Raw genomic sequence first — 24,470 nt, 5'->3', positions numbered from 1 at the left:
TGTGAGTCAGACAAGGTCATTCTTTGCTCCTTGCTACCGGTTTCATTTGGGGAAGTAGGGAGGGCCGGAGAATTTTTAGCAGTAAGCTTGCTAAAAATACCATTTGCAGTTCTTCCAATAAACCAAAGGGTGAGATCAGATCCTTAGATTTGAGAAGACCACGATACTTGTGCCCAGGCATTTTAACACACATCTTTACTATTTTTTAGAGTCAAAAAGGAAAAGGACTTCAATTATTTCTTGCTCAGTATATGCACATGAAGATGGCATGCACATATATGAACTTCTTTCTACCATTTACACAATTCATTATCTTCTACATCAATTAAATCAGAAGGATGAGGGAAAGTTTGCAGTTGAGGAACAGAAAGTTCCTTAGAGCCTCTTGAGGAAAATGGCAAAGACTCACTCACATTGCAGTTGTGAAACAAGAGGATAGTTTTCTAAATTTTATTTTCAAAATCAGAGGGAGAGATCTTTTCCTCTGCAATATTTAAAGAGAACAGTACACAGCCATTTACCAAAGGTTTCAAGGACACAACCGCATATGAAATGCCAATCTTTGAGGCTGTGCCCTGCCTAGAAACAAAATAATCAGCTACCCTGAGAGTGCCTGTAGGAACAATGCAGCTGGATCTCTTCCACAGAGAGAGAACAGGGGCAAATTCCCAATACAGAAACTCACAGATTTTTCTGAATTTCAGATTTTCTGAAATTCATTCGCTTTTACTTTCTTCTCTGCTTCTTAAATACCAAGTATATTGATAAAGCATGGATGCTGTTCAGGAAGCAGAGAGACTAAAAATTTATGCACTTAGAGCAAATTTGAGTTTTCATTTCCAAGACAAGCTGGAAAACTCAACATGTTGTGCTATACATAGCTGAATCTGAGACATTTGGGGACAGAGTTCCCAGCTTAATGAGCAAACAGCAGTGTCAGGGAGCCCTTGTCATAACCATCCATGCACACATGCACGTATGTGAAACTCCACTGATCACATCTGCAGAGGACTTCACAAGTAAACAAAAACTTTCATTCCCTCCTCACTAACTGAACCTACATCAAAGCAGAAATCCAGCATTTTCATCCCCACTTAGCTTCTGCTTCCCCTTTAAGACGAAGATCAGCACTTCAACAATAGCACATGACTTGCTCTACCTTTATCAGATTAACTCTAACCAAAGTGATAAGTGTTTTCTGACAACACTCACTAACCTTTTAATCTGAACTAATACTGCCATTGTGTTAGTATGATTTTGGGCATGTTGTAGACATCATCTCTTTTAAAAAAAGAAACAGGGTACAGTCAGAAATTAAAATATAATGAATACAGGAACATAGGTATGCTAAGTATTTTTGAGAGATAGGTTATAAAATATACGTCTGGCATTTATATTCAGACAGATTATGTCCTAAGACTATAAAACAGAGCAGGACAGTCATTCTTGTAGTGAAATTTCCAGTAAGATAAAAATTAAGACATGCTTTCATCTGGTCTACCTAAACTTCTCTCTCTGGAAGTTATTCTCACAGAATGGTTCTCTTTCCTTTGTACATGGGTGCTCCAGATACTGCAATTGCACTATTGCCAGCTGCAGTTGAAAGCAAACTTCCGCCAATCCAGGCAAAAAAAGGTCACCCTAGTTGTTCTTTAACAATAAAGAATGTTAGCTGTCTCCTTTTTATATTCTCAGGAAGAAATCTGGACCTCTTTCACTCACCATCAGAATAATGAATAATCCAGGGCCTCCTGTATGCAGCTACTTCAACACAGAAACTACCACATGCAACTGTAGTTTAAAAATGTCATTAATATCCCTGCAAATAAAACACATTTTAAAAAGAATCTAGTTGCTAGTTGGAAAATAATGAGGTTACTAGAAAAACCTAATCAAATATTATTGCCTTTAATTTGAATACTCTACTGGTATTCCTAGAAGGTTACTTAGTTAATTCTAATCCTTTCTTTTAATAGTAAATTCCAACATCTCTTTAAAAAAAAAAAAAAATAAAAAAGGCTAACCAGTCAAGAAAAAGAACCCATAGAAACTGTTGAGATTGTGGTTTTTGCCAACAACCCATATTCCTGAGAATTTTGTCAAGGTAGGAAACTCCCTTATCCTACATGAAACCTTTTCAAGCTCTTGGGTGTTACATTTAAAGGGAAAAGGCTGATGCAAAGTGCCCTCAGCACTTCCTCATCAAGCACGCAGCTTGATGTTACTTAAGAGCATTGCAGTGGTGGGAATGGAAGTGTCAGAACATGTTCTCATGTTATAAACACAGATAGAAGGCACTGAAAACTGTAGAATGGGAAGAACACCCACCATAAACATTTCCTTCCAGTCAGTTTAAAACTTCTCAGCTCTTAAAATCCCCACTCTATCTTGGTTTCCTTCTGATGAGCTAAGCTATTTGCACATCCTATTTGTTCCTATTTAGCACACTGTCTATTAGTCCTTAAGGCAGACATGCAATATAAGGGCAAGAAGGCAATTGCTTACATTTATTTTTGCTAGACAATTCTGAATATAGATATTTATCATCCAGATGAATTCAGGAACATACTTCTTACTACTATTCACTGCAAGAATAGCTGTAGGTTTCCTTAAGGAGTATATCAGAAGGAAGAAGACTCAGAAGTTTTAAGCTATTCTTTTCCTTACATTTCAGAAGAAATGTTGCCATCCTATGGCTCTGGGCATGTGTCCCATAAATTCATGCACAAAAACAAATAAATGCCTGTAGACATTCACTGTGGCCCACTCATCCTCAACAACTTTAGGGAGGAGAAAAAAACTGTTTGTAGCAAGCCCAAAAGTTAACAAATTCTTACAGTGCAAAGGAAGAGGGCCAAGATCTAAAGCCAAGTACTTTCAAATAATAAAGCTCTGCAGCCTGCAGGAGAATCCTTTCTTCATATTGACAGAACTCTAGCTGAGAGCTCTGCTGTTTTAGGGACAAGCAGGAGGTGTATAGGGAGAGAAAGAAAATAAAGAAAAATGTATGGTGGGAAAGGACAGCATTTCAAGATGTCAGACTCAATCTATTTACAGATCAGTACCTAAAAAACACATTACAGGAAATGTTTTAAGTAAAATAATGTATATGGGGCAGCAGTCAAAATCCAAAGGGAGCTAAGAGACCCTTCCCTTCATTAAAAGCACGTGGTCTTGGGAAAAACAAAAGCATCCAGTTCCTCCCAATACTCTGAATACTATGACAGGACAGAGATATCTGCATTGCCTTTCAGAGTGTTTAGTGTCAAATTTTTTGCTCATTTCCCAGTGGGGTCAGAGCTCAGCTTTGACAATCACATTACATGCACACCAGTTTATCCCCATCCTGAAGAACAGAAAACAAACAAAACAAAAGTATTCCATTTCCTTCAAAGAGGAACTATAGCCATGACTGAGAATTTGTTCTACAGTTCACTTACTCTGCCATAGACAGTCTTCCAAAAGATTCCAGCAGGATTCACATCTTCAATGCCTTCACTGAATGACCTGGGCATTTACCTCATGGTCACTATCATGCTACAAAAAAACACCTCTGAAAGATAACAGTTCAGTCCTCTGATTTTCTTAGAAACTGCTTTCTTTGAAAAGAGAGAAAACAAAATAATACTTGATAGTACTGTGCACAATCCCAAGGAGAATAGAGCTTGATTTCTACTTCCTCAGAGGTATTTCAGGTCAGAGAATCCTTGTATCTTCTAAAGAACACTTGGACCTGCAGATTGTGTTGGTAATAGCACTCAAAACTATTTTAAAGTAAAAAGCAACAAAACTCTCAGGGCAGCATGCTTCAGGAGCAGGGATGCTGATGAACAATTTAAGGCTCATATGTATGTCCCCACTGCTTTGGTGTCCCAAGTTCAGTCAAAGGCCACGTGCTAATGCATGACTCTGTGGGGCCAAAATTCCACACTGGACATAGAGAAATTTGTGCCCCAAACTCTGTAAGAATAACACTCACCCCTGAGGTTAGGGACAAGGGTATATAGGAGTTTGCCATCTCCTCCTCCCTTCTCCACTATCAGTGGAAGGCTTAAAAGCAGCCTACCCACAAAGTTCTAGTACAGAAAGGAAGCCCAGTTGAGATAAGCATCTTCACCTCACTGATGTACTGAGAGCTTGTATTTATCCTTCACCATTTTTAAATGGTTTCCTTGCTGGTCCTTCCAGCACTCTTTTATAAAAAGCAAGTTAGGATACAGAAAGGGACCACCCTTACATCTACCTGCTAGCAATCAGAAATCTCCAGACACAAAGTGGTGCATCCCCAAAACTGCAGTGCACATGTAAAAGTGCAGACAAAAGGAGTCGAAAAGAGTATTGTCAGATTTTTATAAACCTCACGTGGGACCTGGTCTGTTCTATAGGAGACAAGTAGTATGATCATGTTATCAATTTCAAGTTTTGGCTTTAAATCAAAAAGAAGAGTAAAGAAAGCAGTTATCTGTGAAAAGAAACTTTCCAACTCTTAACAGTTACATAAAGGACATAAAATTGGGCATATTTGTGTGACCACAAGATAATAGGGTAACAAAATTAAACTAACATTAGAGCTAGACCATTCATGAATACAATATCAAAATTAGATACAACTGTTGACATTCATTTTTTAAAACTTTACATCTGAGTTGTAACCAGTATTTACCTGTAGCAGGCTGACCACCTTTACTATGTTAAAATCCCTGCATCGACATCCACTTCTTTACTAAGTTAAAAAAAGCATGCTTATATTCATACGGATGTCAATATGTATTTCAATAACCAACCACGGACATCTAATTTCCCATATTTATTTACTACACGCTATGTTTAGTAATTTCATCTAAATATTTTCAGAGGCAGCTGTTCAAGGTTGTTTGTTGTTTTTTTAAGTTACTTGATCTCTTCTTCCTTCCCAACTTGCACAGGATCCATGTGACCAAGGGCTGTTACTGCAGAAACTCGGGTCACATTGTCAAGTACTGAGTGGAGCCTTCAAGGAGACACCGTAACACCTGCACATTGATAGTGCAACTTGAATTTTTTCTATATGCTTCATCAATTGATTGCACTCAGTGTCTGTTAACTCAAAACTTACTACTCCATATGTTTTCTACTTCCATAAAGCACTGCAAGAGCAATTCAGGAGCCCCCAACAATTCTCACCAGTGATAAAGCTGAAAACTGCAGGAAATGATGAGACTAGCCACTCTGCCCTCTCTTCACAAGTTGTGAAGCAGAAAGATCTGCAAGAACAGGCAGATTGTGATATCATAATTTTGGGGAAAATATAAGCTACAGCTACACTGCAAAAATCGGTCAGTCACATAAGCAGCCAGAGTTACCCTGCAAGTCAGCACATCTAACCCTGAAGCACTAACATGCAGTTGGTAGCTAGACTCACTACAGGATTTCCTTTACACCCTTTCTCAAACTCAAACAGCTTCTAAGTAGAAGCAACAACAGTCTTTTGTTGTTACCACACTGTAAAACTGAAAAAAACACAGCTGCTGCAGTGCAGGCATTCAGTGACACAATTTCATTTTCCATTTCCTAAATCACACCAAACAAAAATCAGAAATGGTCAAATTATTACTAATCAAGTATACTAAACCCTATTCTGCAATACATAAGCACTATGTTGTCAGCTGGGCATCAATGACACACAGTTCAGCAACAAAATTTCAGTTCTAAACACATATTGTACTCTATAAGGAAGATGAGAACCATGGGAAACAGCCATAAGATGCACTAGCTACACACTTGGGAAAGAAATTGTCAGTAAGGAAAGGCAGGAAGTGTTCAGTTCACTCATGATGACAGATTAACTTCATCCCTTTCTGATTCCATGGAAACCACGAATTAGTTGAAGGACCAAATCTGACACAAGTGATCACTGATGTTGCACTTTGGGACAGTTACTCATCAGAAACTTGAGTCTGAACAAATTTCAGTCAGATTCAGTAGAGCTGCTTTTGATAAAGCAATCTAAATAACTGATTTGCATACTGAGTAAATTACATATAAGATGAATCCTATTTGAGATTAAAGTACTCCAGTATCTGAACATGTTTATATATATATATATGTGTGTGTGTGTGTGTGTGTGTGTGTAAGTATATAATAAAACCTGAGTAGTGTTCAGATTTGAAGATCATCAGGAAGGTTTTGCAGTTATTTCTGCACCAGCCATATTACTCAAGGTGTTCTGAAAAAACTAAGTACAAACACAAACACGAGAACTACAACCACTACTACTATCAAAGCTGTGTTTATCCCATATCCTTAGCAGAATTATGACCAGTAATGTACAACTCTGATGACTTAAAGCTGACATTACGAGCCCAGTTTTTATTTCAGGTTTAAAAATTCCACAGGAAAAACAAACTTAGGAGACCCACGAGAGACAGCCTCCCACCCAAGAAAAACTTAAACACACACTGCACTCTTACTTTAGCAATATTTACTGCTAAATTTCATTTCTGTGTCTGTGAAAGAGAGGGTGCTTTTGCCTTCAAAAATTTAGCAGGCAACTAAACTGAACATTATACACAGTAAGCATCTTAGTATTTTATTCGTTGCATCTTTTATACAGAATAAGCTTCACTGATATTTAATTCACTGCAGTATTTTCTTGATGTAGCAATAAAAGATTACACTATAAACAAAGAACAATTTTTACTTGAAATATTTTTTAAATGTGTGCAATTTTTGCAGTTGACAAACAGCATCACAATTACTGAAAAAAAAAAAATGAAAGAAGCACAAACTACGGCCTGGTTTTTTAATCTCCAATTGAAAATTTTTCTATGTTCTTCATAAATATGGGAAGCTAAACTCCAGCAACTAAAAATAAACATACCTATAAATTCCTAGCAACCAGGATTCAAATAAAGGAGAAAACATATAATAACAACAAAGTTTCTTTTCATTTAAGTTGACATCTGCGATCTATTTACACTATATGAGTTTAAATTCCACAAGATCATGAAGGGTAAGGATTTTTGAAATAACCTGTTAAGCATTACTTAAAATGGCACTTTTGTAACTCAGGTCTGGGATTTCAGAATTGCTAAAACAGTGAAAGACAATACACTGCAGTATGTCTATACCATTATAACAAAAAAAGAAACTACTCCATAAAGTGCCACTGAGATGGCTCAATCAAAGTAATATACATTTGTATCTTTATCAAGATAGATATTACAGTAAAAATGCTCACATTAAAAAATATAGTTATTATTGTTTGGATTTTCATTAAAACTAGAAGGGTCTACATGAGCCAAAGTATGAGGAATTTGGATATAATAACATGCTTCCTCATTTTATAGCACTAATAAAAATAATAATAGAGAAAGCTCTATTAAAAATCTTTAATAACCACAGTTTAATTTCCTAGTATATTTTAAAAACTTTACTATGTGGGTGTATGTGCATGCATGTCTGCATAAACACACAAACAGATAAAAGAACTCAAAGTGTATATATTACACATACACACATATCCACATTCCTGCATACAACACTTCCATAATGCAAACAGTATGCAGGGACTCTTCCATGTGACAACCAGAAGCCACACGCCATGTTTTCTAATTTCTCTGTTTATCCAGTAAATGTAATAAACCTTTTGTATTTGGCTGAATGGAAGTGTTAAGATTCTTAAAAATAATGGTGATTTAGCCATTTAGCCACAACATCATACACAAAGAAATGGTACTGCAAATACTGCTGATCAAAAGCTCAACATGAAAGTTTGTCATGAAATGGAATGTAAATTATTCTAAAAATTAGTATCCAAACATTAGTTAAATATTATGGCAAAAAACTTGGAATTTATAGAAAGTTTAAAATGTAATTCACATTACAAAGACTGGAGATATTTTATAGATGGAATTTTTAAAAATGGATATGACTGGCATTTATTTTTAAGCTTACTTCTATTAGAAATAGACTTGATTCCTGTACAGCTGATGCTTTGTCTATGCCATATAAGTAGAAAAATAAATTCTTTAGCAACCTAGAAATAGTTTATAAAACTCCTGAAGTTTCATTTTCTTTGCTAAACATGCCAAGATTAGTTTGAAAACTATAAATAAAAGCTGTATAGACAACAGGTAAAGTAGAACAAGTTAGGAATACTACAATTTACAGGACAGATTTTATTGTACTATTAGTTCCTGTGTGCTTTGCAATAGGAATAGGGTTGACTTTTCTTTTTTGTTTATGTTTTCTTAAAAAAGATAATTACTTGCAAGAATATAACACAATATCAAGATAATTTATAATATACATGTACTTCAAACAGCAGCCAGCTTTATGGTATTTTAGTAATCTAGAATGATAATCCAAGTCATTAGAAGTACAATACCTAGGACATAAGTGGGAAAGGAAAGTTTTATTTTGGGAAAATGGAGCAAATCAATCTCTTAATAAAAGCCTTAATTCTCAAAATCATCTATTTACTATAATACATACAAGACGATCTTAAATCTTGTTATAATGAAGATTACAACAGTGACCATCATAAAGCTTTTTTTTAAACTACACAAAACATTCTAGCAGCTGAATGAGCCAAAACTTTGTTTTTTGCAGACCTAAAAAGGTACATTTTGAGCATGAAAGAAAGAAAGCTGCTATGAAAGTCTCACAGGTAGTGTGTATCTATGGTCTCCCCTTTGCTACAATTTGTAACCTTCTAATTTTTTTTACCACTATCAAAATATTTAACCAAAAGATTTGTTTAAATTAAGCAGCATTCTTTTACAGCAAAATTGGTACCAATATAAAAGTCAAATAAATGAAAAAAAAAAAAAGATAATTTAAAAATACGATGAAGAAAAAAAAAGTCATTTGAAATTTTAGTACGACATACCACAGGAAAAAAAATATGAATACAAGTTTATGTGATTTTATATATACACACTCCAAAGAGGTTAATTGTCAGTACCCAAAGTATTTATTGCCATGTATTAGCAATGCATTTTTGTATATCTTTAGAGGGTCACATAAAAATAGATTTAAAGAATAGATTAATTGAAGTCCTAGATTAAAACATTGTTTGGTTTAGAGAATTTTACTACAACAAAAGTCATGTTTATGTATGAAAAGTTATATAACCTTATATGAAAATGTCATGAACTATTTTCTAAACACTACATGTATTCCCAAGTGGGAAAAATTAAAATATCTAAAATATATTAGATTAAGTTTACAAGACCATCAATGATCTTTTAAACATGCAGCTGTTTACAGAATTAACAGTTTTACAAAATGTTTAGTTCGGTAATGGAACATAAAGAAATAAGTAGGCAACATCAAAATTTTTGTACAGTATTTGAAACTCACTTTTACAACAAGCATGTCCTTGGTATTGTGCTGTAAGAAATAATAAGCAAGTTCACCCACCCTTAAACTGTCCACAGGTTTACTTATAAGTAAAGATGGATGGTGAGGGATCGTAAAATTCTCAACAGTGCATTTTGCATTCTTCCATAAACCACCCTAAGCATAAAGTCACATAAGTAGCCAGGAGATTACAAAATAAACTATAGCTGGGCTTTAGTTGTTTACACAGAATGCTTGAATGTGAAGAAAATTGCCAAAAATAGCATGTTAAATAACAAAAACCAGCCATAAAGCAGGCTGTAAGCATTGAATGTTTCATAAATGTAATTTTTTTTAAATCATTTAATTTCTATAGAAAAATTTTATTCACAATATATTGTGACAAACCGTCACAGGAATGATATAGTGATTGCAATAAGGTATCATGCAGCAGCAGCTTTGTACTTTATAGCTATTTTTGCTTTTAAAAATTAAACCTCTCCAGTCATGCTTATCACATAGTTTTTATCTGCAGCGTGTACAAATGAGGAACACAGTACGGGATATAACAAAAAGATGTCCAATCAGCTGGATGGGAATTATTTTTCATAAATATGAAGTACATTACTGTATCCTGAAACATGCATGTCTATAGCTTGTCTCTACTGTCCACCAGCACCAGGCTGCCTGCAATCATCTTCTGGCTATATAATACCAAGAGGGTCTGCTGGTAGCTGCGACTGTATCAGCTGAGGCTGCAGCGGGGGTGGCAGCTGCAGGGGTACCATGGGTTCCACCATCTGCACTGGGTTGGAGGGTGGTGGCTGACAAGCCACTGGGTTGGGTGCTTCTACGATCTCCCCGTTGTAAAAGAAAAACTGACATTGTTGAATGAAGGTCTCTATAACTGATTGGTGGATTTTGGTGGTAGAAAGAAACTCTCTGTTTTCAAAATCGGGTCTCATCAAAGTAGGCCAGAAACAAATCGATAAGTTATCAGCAGTCATAAAGTTGGTCTTATATTGCTGACTAACCCTGAAATGAGAATGATATGCACAGAGTGAATTAAAACCAGTACGTGATCAACTAGAAATATTCTCATAGCGCTCTAACTGTAGGCATTATTACTAAACAATCTTGAGATTTTTGCTCCTTTCCTCAGCAATCCATTAAAACAATTGTCCTTGAATATTTTATGCGATTATGCAGAAGAAAATTTAGAAACCATGTCATTTCCAAATTTGGATAGTTAACTAATATAAATCTGATTAAGCTTTTAATCAAGAAAGATATTCAACATTCCACCAGCACTTTGAAAAACAATAATAAACAAACTGAAACAGAGTCTTCACTTATTATCTACATTCATTATTGCATTACTATTACCAAACAAAAAAACCTCCCAAGAATAACAAACCATCCTATTACCAAATTTATCATCTACAAGTAAATACCTACTCAGAAAAATCAAAATGCTTTTCCCAGCGATAGGCAAACTGGCATCATAATTTTATCTAGAAGTAATTACTGAAAGACACATGAAAAATCATGTGTTAATACATGTGATAAACACCTAAGATATGCATTCAGCTGGGAACATGCATTTCTATATTACAGTAGATATCACAAAGGTAGCAGAGATACAATTGTCCTGTAGAAATAGACAGAAAATAAAACTTCAGAAATTTGTCAGTTACAATTTTGATGATTAACAAGAGCAGCCCACAAGAATTTCTGACAGCTGGCTGTAGTCCATAGATTCAAGAGCTGTGAAAGCCATAGTAAACACTAGAATTAACACTATAAGAAAATACTTCCAGTCATTTACACTGCATATATAATGGTAATGATAAAGCATAAAAAACAGTGTGAAGGTACACAAATACTGCCTCTCGATCTGTTTTGAGTAAGTTTGGATACTATTTCAGAGTAGCAGTAAAATTCATAATCTCTTTGTTAAAAAAATTACATTTAAAATTCACTTAAAGATCAAAGAATAAATATAAGCTACATTTTGCTTAGCATTATTATTAACATGCTGTACCCTCACAGTCATTAGACTCAATAAATGAAGCCTCAATGGGAACCTACAGCTAGAGGTGAGAAAAAAAAGGCATTGCACCTTTTCCCCAACAACAGCTCACAACCAGATTAAACAAAATGATCAACCGCATTCCCTCCTGTTCTTCAACTTTACCTTTGTACTTTCTAAGAGTAAACAAAACCCTACCAAACCTGTATGTTGCTCTCCTCCCAAACTTGCTTTAACTACTTCAGAATCTTCTAAGTGCTCAGCAAATGCCCATTTACCTTCTTCTATGCTCACTCAAAATGAAAAGTGACGTGTCTCTCTTGATCCTGCCCACTTTCTCCACTGCCAAGTCTCAGGAATTTCAGACTGTAAACCCACCCTGATCAGACTTTAAAAGCTGTACACTGGTGTTTTCCCAGACTTCAGAAGCATATCACGCCATATTAGTCCTTACGTATGAATGGTCTTGATACCAAGGAATGTGTATAAAACACAACTAGTATCAAAAAAGCCAATGTCAATCCAACACTATCCTGTTGTAAGAGCTCACCTCTTACAGTTAATCAACACAATTACCTGAAATGCTCATAAAGGTGCTTATAACACTAATGAAATCTCACTGTTGCCATTTATTAAATTCTCATGGTTACTGGTCTCATACAATGTGGATAATACTTGTATTTTTTGTTTCAGCTATCAGGTCCTGTGGTTGTGGTTGTGGACACACCAAAATATTACCAACCACCAATCATTACTAACTATACAATAGCACATATTTTACTGTAATGATTTAGGATGCAAAAACAAAGCATCTATAACATTAGCTTGTGATGAGAGCTCTTTCATCATGTAGAAGACTGCTTTACTTCATTAAATAAACAATTCATTTGGCAAACAACACTTCCATTTTAATTATAGATCAGCATTAATTCACCATTAATTCACCAAGATCCTGTACACAACTGTAACCACCTCTTTCTATATATGCAATTGCTTACGTCCAAGCAGATTTCTTGTTGAATGGAATGCAACTACCTGACACTGCAAATGAGACAAAACATGACAGCCTTTCTTTAAGAAAATATTGTTTTTTTACTAGCAACCTGCAATCACTCATCATTAATAGAGGACCAGACCAGAAAGCAAAGGCCAATGTACATCACTGATGTTCTCCAGTAAATTCCATGAATTAATATGTTTCATTTGTTTGTAGATATGCACACATTAGAATCTACTCAGGAATTTTTAAAATTATGTTTAGCTCTTTTACTTGCAGCAATCTAGGTACTTAACATTGTACATTCAGCTGTGCTTTGCCAATAGGTGACCAGATGAAGACTTCTGACAGTTCCAAGACTGCCACTCTTCCACAAAAATATAATCAGGTTAATTAAGAGTTAACATTTCAGATAACTAATAACTGTGTCAAGATTGAGATCTTTAGTTGTACTTTAGATACTTGCAAGCGCATCTTGAAATTCTGTAATATGGGCATTTGTTCATTGATATGGTTTTATCTGTTTTAGAGCTGAATTTGTATTGGACAAGAGTACAATGGAAAAATTGTTCCATTTCCCTGAGAAGGAAAATGGACAACTTTATAAAAGTTGAACAAGTTGCGTATGTGATAGAGAGAAATGCAAAAGTAGGCACTTAAATCCCAGAATCTTACACATTCTATGAGAAGTGTAAAAATAGGGAGTACCTACATTCTCCTTGATGACTAAGTAGGAAAGTTAAAGGTTCTTATTTCTACCCCTGTACTACAAAGCTCAGTTAGATCATTACAAATACCTGCAGAAACACAAACACACGGACAGTAGTCCAGAACAACTGAATATCCTGTAAAGGTTGTATATGTGTCTATACTTTTCAGCCAGACAGTTTTGTGTAACACTGCACAGAGAGAGACAAGAAAGTCCTGATGGACAACAAACTGAGCAGAAGTCAGACAGGTGGCAAAGGCAGCCAACAGCACCCTAGGCTGCATTAGGAGCACTGCCAGCAGGTCTAGGGAGCTGATCTTTCCCCTCTAGCCAGCACTGCAAAGGTCACATCTAGAGTCTGGGATCCAGCTCTGGACTCTCCAGCACAACAGACATATCAACACACTGGAGTGAGCCCAATGAAGGGACATTAGGAAGAAGATCATTAAGAGATCAAAGGTCCCTCAGATGAGAAAAAGCTGAGCCTAGAAGAGCTCAAGCAAAGTCTTATCACTGGTTTTAAATATCTGATAGGAGGGTGTGAAGAAGATGAATTGAGACTCTTCTGAGTGGTGTTCAGTGACAAGACAAAAGGCAACAGGCACAAACACCCACAGGAAAGTCTCTCAGCATAAGAAAACACTTTTTACTGTGGGGGTGACTGAGCACTGAAACAGGCTGTTCTGAGACTGGAGTCTCACTTCTTCGAGATACTGATAACCTTACTAGACACCATCCTAGGCTATCTGTTGTAATTGACTGTCAAAGCAATGGGGTTGAACAAAACAATCTCCAAAGATCCCTTATAACCTCAACAATAATACAGTTAATCTCATTCTATGGATTTCAGAGAATAATTTCATTTTAGCTGAATAAGAAGCATGAGTTAGTTGGTCTTTTTCGTTTTTTTATGACAATATTGTACATGTAAAGGCTCAAGATTATGATGTGATATACATCTATTAGCACTATTTTAGTAAATATGGAAATAACTTTTAAATATAAAAACATTAAATTTCCATGCAAGAGGCAAAATTTAAGAAGAAAGTGTAACCAATTTACTGTAACTTAGAGCTTTGTTTTACATTTTACTATTGAGCACATTTTGGGCTCTGTATTCTATATATACATTTTGATTGAAGCTAGCCCTGTTTTGGCAGGAGAGGGGAAGGGGGAGAGAGGGAAGATGATGTTTAGGCCAAATGACTCAAATTCCTTAAAACCTAGATTAGTCTATAATTTTAATAGCTATTATTTCCTGGGGGGGAGGATGTGCAATAGTTATAATTAGGTGCATAGTTAATATTAGGTGAAGTTATTCTTCCAAGCTTTTGTTACATACAGCATTCTCATAACTTTATAGTAGAAATGATGCCAGATAAATATATGTCAATAATATGTGAGAAACAAATATCTAAGGTTTTATTAATCAACTGTAACTCCTAATTTCTTTTTCCACATTTTCAATTCTAGTAGATAATTCATTGTTAAAAACACAATCTTTTTTGCAACTATTACAACTTAAACAAAATTGAAAAATACTAAACCTGTTTAGATGTGTTATTATGTATCTGAAGACATCATAGTTCACTGGATGGAATTTCTTCACAATCTCTTTTAACTCGTGTAGCCGTTCTGTCTTATCCATGATTTCTATAGAAATAAGTGACATTTTCTGACACATCTAGAAAGACATACTGAATAAAGTGTTGCTAAGTCTTTTTCCTAGTATAATGGTATAGGTAAGATACCCACAGAGAAATATCAAGTGAGAAAATATTTAATAAAAAATTCCTATTTTCACAGAGTAACTTTTTTATTACAGAGTTTGTCCTGGTTACTCTAAGTGTATGAAGTACACCCGCTGCAAGTTTAACTCAGCACAAAAATATTTTTCTGAATTTAAGCAGAATTATCTGTGTTCAGCAAATAATTACTTGACTAGTTTACTGTTAGCCTGTAGAATAACAATGTGACACGGTCATTTCCTGTTGGAGTTCCCTCTGCTTGCAAAATGTTATGACAGAAAGACATTCACATGAGCCTAGAATACTCTTAAACTTCACTGTTATTCAAATAATAAAAAAATCATGAATAGGGCTAGTGCAGCTATTTTAAATATGCTGCGTAAAGAAGTACAAGGATTCTTCACAGGCCCAAAGGGCATTGTTCATGCTTCAAACAGGAAATAACCAACATGTAGGAAAGGAATACAAAATAGAGTAACAATTTTATTTTAAAAAAACCAGCAACTAATGCTGTGGGCATCCATATATTCTGCAGAATACACTTCTAATCAATGATGATTCATACCATAAAAAGGAATACAAGTTCCCCACTATTACTTGACTGCACTGCTAAAAACAACTTTGATCTACCATAATATCATAGAAAAAAATGTTAAATACAGTCCAGTATATCCCAAATATAAATTTGAAGCAGGATTAATGGCATTTTAAAACAGTAATTATATTCTAAGCTATTTTAAGTTTTGAATGGAATTTAACTGTTATAACTTTTAAGAAAAAATAAAACCAAAGTAACTACATTAAACAAGTAACATGCCTTAAAAAGTACAGGAGAAATACTAGAAATAGCTATTTACAGATATCATCAGAAAATACAAAATTTCTAATGGGCTATATATTAATCAAGTCCTGGCCCAAGCCTTAAGCTTACACTAATGCTTCCATGTTTTGAGCAAAAAATACTTTGAAATACTGTACATCACAGTCGTACTCTGTAAAAAGTGTGGTGGTCGCTCTGTGGAACAGCTTGCTGCCAATACGAGACGCTCATTTCAAATACAGGAATACTATGAAACGTCTGAAAAATGTTCATAAGGCAAACAAAACTAAGCATCTTACAAGAGTTCAAAAAGAACTTGAAAAAAAACTAAGAGAATTAGAGAATTACCATAATATCCCATAGATGTGTCTGATTTTTAAAGTCTACTTTGAATGTAAGACTTCATAAATCCAAGGGGGTTTTCCTATTAACAACTGCAAAGCTGCTCCACGAGCTTTCATAATTTTTATCACTTAAAAAATAGAAATAAGTAGCTGTCTCCCAATTAAATTTTCTAGGAAAAGGAGAAATAAGCTACAAACTTATTTTGAAAAATAAATGTATTACATTCATCTCATCATATATAGTTGTTCTAATTTTAAAGAATATTAAAAAATATGTGTGTCAAAGGAATTAAAAAAATATCCAGTGCAGATAGTCCTTTCAACTTACAATGAAGTAAAAATAGAAATAAGGGCAATGGAAATAACACAATTAAATAAAGAAAATGTTGTTTGTTACTTACTTGATGTTTCTAACAACTCTTGATGCAATGAGTAAGGAACTAATGGATCTGGCAGATCTGCAAAAAAAGCTTTCAGAGCCCCAGCCACAGCATTCACTGTTACTCCCATTGATTCTAGACTGATATTATGATCTGTAAAACAAAATTTTAAAAGTAGTAGTTGAAGTAAAACCTACTGTTATCATTCCTTATAATACTTTATGAAAAAAAGAATTTATTCAAAACACTGATAACTAAAATTTTGCCAAATGATTATTAAATAAGGAAGGAAAGGTGAACTTACTGATAACCTATCACACAAACCTACAAGAAATCAAATATAAGAAAATGTGATAGTATTACAAAACAGTAGAAGATCAGAAAAATAAAGCTGTCTAACTCTCCATGAAGTCTTGAATGATTTTGTATTTGTCATTAGCTGGCTTCTGATTAATCAATTTTGCCCAGTAAGAAGTTATAAATTCTATTTCCCAAAATGCTGCTAAACAGCAAAGCAAGGCATAATAAAGAAATAGCACTTCTACTTTCTTTAACGTCTAGAAGACATTTTACTATTTTTCACAGACTCAACTTCATTATTAACATCCAAGAATTTTCAATAAATGTTTTCATTTTAAAATATAAACATATCAAAGTGAGCAGCTTAAACTACCAATCACATTTCATTACATTCTACAATGACAAAGGCTATGTTAGAAATTACTCAGACTTAATTGTTAATGCACATTATTGAAGAGAGCTTTTACTACAGTACCAAGAATTACTATTTGTGGGGCATAAGAAGCAGAAGGGAATGCCTTAATGCCTAGGACTGATGAACTGTTAACACAAGGAGCAGCTAAAACTACACTTAAACTCTTTCAAACCTTCAAATACCACCTAGATAATATTTTAAGAATGCTTAAGCCAGCTGCAACAAGATTCCCCTCCCACCCTTGGAGCTTCACTGGTAATAACATGGACTATACCAAAACAACCCACCAGAGCACTAAGGACACAGTGCTACGGAAGTTGGTTTGAAAGTGCAATCCCTTTATATTGCACTGTGATAAATCTACAGAGAATTCATGTTGTGTTCTGGCTTTAAATAACAAAATCTGATTACCTTGATCAAACTGTTTTTGAATGTTGTCTTGATCTGTTTTATTCCCACTAACACGGTACAGGCCTTCAGTACATAATCCTTAGAAGAGGAGGAAAAATAAATATTAAAAAACAAGTTTATATACTATAAAGCAGAGCAGAACCAGTTATAACTACTAATTCAGAAATGAAAAGTAGGAATACATTTCTTAAGGGCCTAAAAAGTTAACACATTAACCATTACAGCAATATAGGACTAGCAAAACACAAAATGTCAGTTGTCTATTGAGTCCACTATTCCATTTAACATCAATCAGAGGAAATGACATTGTAGGATAACAAGACTCTGATGCAGATATTTGTTGAATAATTCTCTTACTGATCTCTATTAAGACTGTTGTTATTTGCACTGTTTTTTTAATAATCAAAAACCCAAATTCTGTGGTACCCACATTTATGTTTTTAAAAACTGTCTTCACAGTTTGGGCTTAACAACTTACTGTGGCAAACAACAACATACTAAAAATACTCTGCAGGGAAAAAAAAACAACAAAACAAGCATTTGTAATAACAGAATCCTCATCTTTTTATTTCACTGTGTAACACAATTCTGTATATGATAATAACTTAATCTTTAACAATTTATATTTTATAATCTTTGAATCCATTTCTCTTCACTTCTTATCTAAAGTATATTATCACATCATTTACAAGTCTTTCTTTAAGGGATGGGGGAAAAGGGGGAAAAGAGAAAGGTGTTAGGAAGCAACATTCCTCAAGCTTCTCATTATTACTTTGTTTTACCGCATTACAGTCATCGTAATTCCATCAGCATTTCAAGGCAAATGTTGAACAGTACACCTTAATTATCACATACACACACTTGCACACTCCATTCCAGTGATCATGCTTCCTACCACACTGCTATCATTTTCTGCCCACAGCTACTCATTGAATGGAAAAAGTCCATCCTAATAATCACACCATTACCCAAGATATTTTCCTTCTTTAATTTAGAACCTATTAAGGAATATAAACAATTTATAGATCCTTAATTCTTCAAGTTACCTTTATGGGTGCAAAATTATCTATATATTAGATGTCTGTAACACTACATGGGTTTATTAAAAATTCCCAGGTTTCACAGCTTAATGAAATCTCTTGTCCTTTTGCCATTATAGGTCAACAACTGAATGCATTTTAGATCATCATATCAACACTTAACTGCTCTGTCACACTATTATCCACCAAATGTGTCCCTTAAGTTACCAAGAAACATTAAGAATCCTACTACAGCATTCAAAGCACAGAAAGCACTTGACTGGTTCAGAAGGATTATTTCCTTCTAAATGTCTCATCAACAAAACATGTCTCTTTACTGGCTGCATCAAGGATATTTTAATAAGCATTTCTTCAATAAATTTTCATATCCATCATTTAGCTTTCCAATTCCATAGCCAAAAGTTTTCCTCTTGTAAATATACACCTGAACAGTCCCTTCAAAAAACTTGAGCCTTATCTACTGATATCCTTCAACACCGCAAGAAGGTAAAATTTGGTGGGCACAGGGCAAAAAGCAGTTTCAATGATTCAGTGATTTCCACACCTTGAAAGGAGTTTCAAGCCTGCCTTCAAAAAAAGTGCCCCAAATGTGTTACATGTGATCACAGCCAGAAACACTTTATATTCCTCTTCCAGAAGGTGTAAATAAATACAGAAGACCACTGGTAGATAAGAACAAGCTAGATCAAGATTCTCTTTGTCTAGCATGAGAGAATTCTCTGCTGGAGACCCTACAGCCTCAGGATAGTTTTTGTTTTATCCAATTACTATTCAATGTCTTTCTGCACAAAAGAAACTGCATGTGCTGCTACAGCAGTTTCTGAGAGGTCTGACCCAGTCACTGTTTAGTAGGTATAAACCTTGAATACTTGAACTGGCTGCTCTGGAGACATATGCTCTAGTGTGGTATCTATGCTACAGCTCTAAGAAACAAAGAAAGACAACTTACAGTACTTCTGAAAATTTCCAGGTTAAAGAAGGAAATGCCTACTTAATTTAGGCATCTTCAAGAAATAGTGAAGTGCTGCACTTCTGTATTAAGCTAAATAAATTTGTCTCCTGAGTTCCTCAACAAAATTTTTCTTGTTTGTGTATATTCTAGAAAGTCACGCTTCACAAAACGGCCAGTTGTCATTACACTTTCTCTAAGGCACGGAAGGAGACAAGTTTAATCTGTGAGTATACACACAGCTAGAAGTCTGCAAGAATTCTTTATGTAATACTCCAATTCTCTGTTGCTTTTTCTTATGCAGCCAGGTCTCTCCGATGCTTCTTACATCAAGATCTTCCATCAAATATCAGACACTGTAGTTCAGTACAGTACCTGTGGTTCACTAGTTTTAGCTTTTAAACTTTTTGCATATGTATAATATATATCTCTAAGAAAAGAGGGAGAAATAGACAGCGCTCAACATTTATTTTTTTGGACAGCTTTTTAAAAATGTGATTCCCCCACTGTCAAGGCTCTTGATTTTTCAAAACTTTTTTTTATGTTCTTACTCTCCTTGCATTCTGGTCCAGTTGTAATTTTCAACATATCCTTACCAAACACAACTGCTGCTGTAATATTATACGTTAGAATCATATTATTTATTTGCTTCTCTGTCCTGCTACCTTTACAACATCTCTAGGTTTAAATAACTAGATCCTCTTTATGTCACATCAACATTATCTGTATTTAATTGAAGATAGTGCACATCCCCTTTGCCTAGACTACTCTTTTCTCAAAGTACCTCCTAGAGCCTAATAGAGCCTCTTGCACCTTTTGTGCTGACAGTTGGGACCAAGGCTCCATCCCATCTAACTGGAACTTCACCACATGGGGTTCAAAGGATTTCAGAGAAAGCGAGCAAGGCGGATCTGCACCTATGTGCACCTATAATCAGTCTGTAGGACACTTCCATTCTTAGGCTCCAAGAGATTTTCACAACTCTTGGTTCCTCAAACAATCTTGTTCCTACAAACAATCTTTTTGTGGTACACCCTCCCAGCTTTCTGCAGATGGTGGCTGACATAGGCTTTTGTATAAGGTGTTGTAATAGCCACATGGGGATTTATCCTTCACTAATTCACCCAAACACCTTCAAGTAATTTACTTGTATTCTTCACATCATGGTGAAAGCAGTTTTTTCATTCCAGAATGTACATTAGCAAGCACATTGAGTTTATGCTCAGTATTTGAAGTTCGCATAATTTTGTTTCTCAACAAGAACTAATAACTTCTCCACATTTTCCCAGCGCCAGTTTTTTAAATTTATGTCATTTTTCTTCCTCAGAAATGTTCTAAGCTAATCAGTTTGGTGTATCTTTATCCAAGAATTACTATTACTCCCGTATTTATTATATTTTCCAATTCTTTCTATTCTGAGAACAGCTGAACCAAATTGCTACCAGTATCAAAATGGTGTGTATAGCATGGCATTATGTAATAGCATGAATTTTCTTCCTCCATAACACTTTTTTTTTTTTTTGCTTGCTTGATAGCAAGAACAGAGTTTAAGTTTTCAGAGAGGTGTCTATGATGATTTCAAAGCCTTTTCCCAAGTGACAACAGCTATACTAACATTTAGACTGCTGAAAAGTCATAGAGTGTCTGCTAACAACATCCACAGCCAGACTCTGTTATCATGTTCTGCCTGTGTTTCTGAATAAGTGCCACAATTACAGCAAGTCTGTCTCTCCCAGTTCAGTTCCTTCCTCTACAGTGGCCGATGGAACTTTTCAGGACTCGTTCTCCACTACAGTAGCTGAGACTATCATTCCCACACTTAATATTTGTAAATTTGGTGATCTGTATATTTCTCTACTTTTATTCCATGGATTCATCTGGTGTACCTCTTTTCAACCCCTCCTCAATAACATAAGACTAAATGAACCACCAATTTGCTGGTCCAAACTAGTAATTTCCATGTATACCTAGAATGCATATAATTACTGAGCAAATAAGTCAAACTCTAAGTAAGAATCTCACACCAACTTTACTTACATAAAACATATTTAATGTGTCCTTATTAACACTGACATTTAAAGTCCCATGACATTCAATTCATGCACTGAAAACCAGAACCAAAAATAAGTGTCTTACTGCTTCTTGTAATAAAATAATTTATAGCATATTGAAATGTTCAATAAATACTGAGTGGTGTAAGGAAATAAGCAGTACTTTTAGAAAGACCCTTATAATAGGAAGCACTCCACAGCTGAATTAACATTTCTATAATTTCACTAACTGATTATTAAACAAGGTCTCAGTCATTTTATGAAGTGCCACTCAAGCCCATATTTTATGGCATACCCATTTCAAAAAAAGAATACAAAACTACAATTAATATGACATCATGAACATGCCTGGGAAGAGGTAGGTGCATTCTCTGCTTTATTAAAAATAGGTGACAACTGAAGCATTGTAGTTTTCCAGGCATATAGCTGTTTGGACACTTTAGGTCTGGAGAATGCTGAGGGAGTAAGTGAAGCAGCAGAACTATCATAACCTGGCATCTTGGTCCCATCTGTGTTGTTTAGGAATTCTTTATATTATTCCCATGATGCTTCCTTTGAAGAGATACCTCATTAGCAATACAACTCAAGTGCACAACATGTGTTTTATGAGTATTTCAAAACATATTTGTTCACAGTTTTCAGTGATTCTCACACACTTCTAAATTAATGCATGAGCTCCTCCCCTGTCTGGTAGTCAGTCTTCCATTAGGAGCAATGATGCCTGTTTTACCCTCTTGAGCTTGCTTCCTTTCTGTTGATTAATTCCAAAGTAACAAGACACAAACTGGTGTACAGTTTCCTAACTATTGAAACCTATTCTATGTCAATTTTGAAGTGGTCACAGAAGGAATTCTCAAGAGATCATCTAGTGCAACCTTCTGCTCAAACAACAGTCAACACTGAAATCAGATTTGGGTGCTTATCTAAATATCCCTTTAATATCTCACATACCCCACAATCTTGCTAACCTGAACCAGTGCTTTAATAACCTTCAGAGCAAAAGTATTCCCCTTCTTTCTAATCAGAACCTCCTATGTTAATGACAACATACTTCAGTTCTTTAGCCTGGCTGCACCTGGTCAGTAACCTCCTCATAGGTATGGGAAGATGCCTCTGGGTACCTCCCCAGCCTCTTTCTCTCCAAGGTGAATAAACCAACATATTAGGAACTCCAGCCCCTGACCCTCTTTTGCTAGACTCAAGTTTGTCAACACCTTTTATGTCCAACAAGTGTAGAGCAAAAATTAGTAACCACTTCTGCTGCTGTAGTGTCTGCCCCTTCTACTGGGACACTCCAATCCAGAAGGCATGATCAGCCTATTCCCCACCACGACCACAAGATCCTTTTCATCAGCACTGATATGGACCCAGTCAAGTGATCAGCATGTACTACTGCAGGGGTTTAGTCCTTGCAATTCTAGCTGAAAGGCCTGGCATTTGTCCTCACTGAATTCCTTCAGGTTCCTACAATCCCATTCCTCCAGCTTGACTACGTTCCCTTGAGCAGAAACCCTGGTCTTAAATCCATTAACCACACCACCCACTCTAGAATTACTCAGATACAAAATACGTTGTAGAGTTATTTAAACCAGAATCAAGAGTAACAGAGTCATGGCCTGCGTGCATTTTTTGCTGAACATAAAGCTTCATGGCCAGTTGAGTCAACTTAACTGAACAATATGACTGAAAATGATGGTTTCACTCCCTGCCTCACCAATCACTGTTTCTGTCCTCCCCTTGCTCCTGCTCCCTGCCTTGCACTTGTTTTGGCACATGTGACTCTAAACTAACCAGCTGTAATACTACACAGCAGGATTTCTACCATTTTTGCTGATACAGCTTTTCAAAACAATGAACTCCACTGATTCGGAGACATCTGACAAGTGTCCAAAATGAAGTGACAGAACCATATACATCAGGTCAAGGGGGTGTCCGGTTCTGTTCTCTCTGACCAACACAAGTTCCTAAAACCTTCTAGCTCTCCCAAGCCCCTTGAATAAAAGGGGAGGTAATCAATCTTGAATTTCTGGAGTTTTCAGCCACTAGGAATATATTTCAATGATTTACCTAACTTTTTTACCACAACAAGCACTACTGACTCATTTTCTTTGTCTATTTCTACCAAACCTCATTCTCTGGAGACAAACTTTGCTTTATCTATACTGTCAGTGTAAAAATCTAGCCTCACAGCAGATTCAACATGTAAGACCATGGTGTAAGCTAGGAAATTTGAAGGCGGCAATATTCTTTTAGTTTAATTACCTCCAAAACTGTAAATTTAGCAGCATTACAAAAATGATCTCAATATTAAAAGCAGTAATTATTGTACATATACCAAGTACACAATTTTTAATTTCTCTTATAGCTCTCCATAGGAACCATGTGAGATAGTGACATTTAGCTCTGTCAAAATCTTTCTTCTGCCTTTATTCCATTCCCTGTCTCGCATAAACTGAGTAACTAAATTACTAAAACACAAATTATTCTAATAAGCTTCTTTTTGTTAAATTATTTCATGTACAACTAATACTCTATTAATGTTAGCAGTTTTTTATGAAGTATGGAATCTAAAATTTATAATCTGGTCAATGAAGTACATGGATAGCAATATTCTATTACAAATTAAAAACATTTGAAAGCTCAGAGGAAAAAAACATTAAAATACTGATGCTAAAGTTGAATATCATCAAGAAATATATGTACTCAATGGCAAAACTGCTCGTATTTGTAATGTTAATTTGATGTCTACCTCCTTGGTAAAACAAAATTAAATGTAACCTATAGCAAACTTTTCACTAATGCATGAACAAATACAAAAAGTAAACCCAAAATGCAAAAAAATACTGAAATATTAAAAAACCCTCATATGCTAATAGTATCAGTAAGCCCAAGTCATCTTGCCTGAATTATTTGAAGTTTGGGAAAACTTAAAAATCAACAACAGTAGGTT

General features: G+C 35.2%; 1 protein-coding gene across 2 annotated transcripts in view; it reads right to left on the bottom strand.

Moving 5' to 3' along the window:
- Positions 1-6,552: 6,552 nt before the first annotated feature.
- ARHGAP5 (Rho GTPase activating protein 5) overlaps positions 6,553-24,470 on the bottom strand; it is a 47,092-nt gene continuing 29,174 nt past the window's right edge. The window contains exons 5-8 of one of the 2 annotated variants that reach the window (XM_005520308.3): positions 17,481-17,558; positions 16,376-16,507; positions 14,610-14,715; positions 6,553-10,359 (exon numbers count right to left, since the gene is read on the bottom strand). In XM_005520308.3, the coding sequence (XP_005520365.1) occupies positions 10,029-10,359; positions 14,610-14,715; positions 16,376-16,507; positions 17,481-17,558 (647 nt within the window). In that variant the 3' untranslated portion in view covers positions 6,553-10,028. The remainder of the gene's footprint in view (positions 10,360-14,609; positions 14,716-16,375; positions 16,508-17,480; positions 17,559-24,470) is intronic. The other variant, XM_014249905.2, reaches the window with a different exon arrangement.

Source organism: Pseudopodoces humilis, chromosome 7, assembly GCF_049639895.1.
Source record: "Pseudopodoces humilis isolate 2021_Gansu_Grassland_sample_001 chromosome 7, ASM4963989v1, whole genome shotgun sequence".
In the NCBI taxonomy this organism is placed as follows: domain Eukaryota; kingdom Metazoa; phylum Chordata; class Aves; order Passeriformes; family Paridae; genus Pseudopodoces; species Pseudopodoces humilis.
Note: the sequence above shows the minus strand (reverse complement) of the source record. Positions and strands in the feature narration are given on the sequence as shown.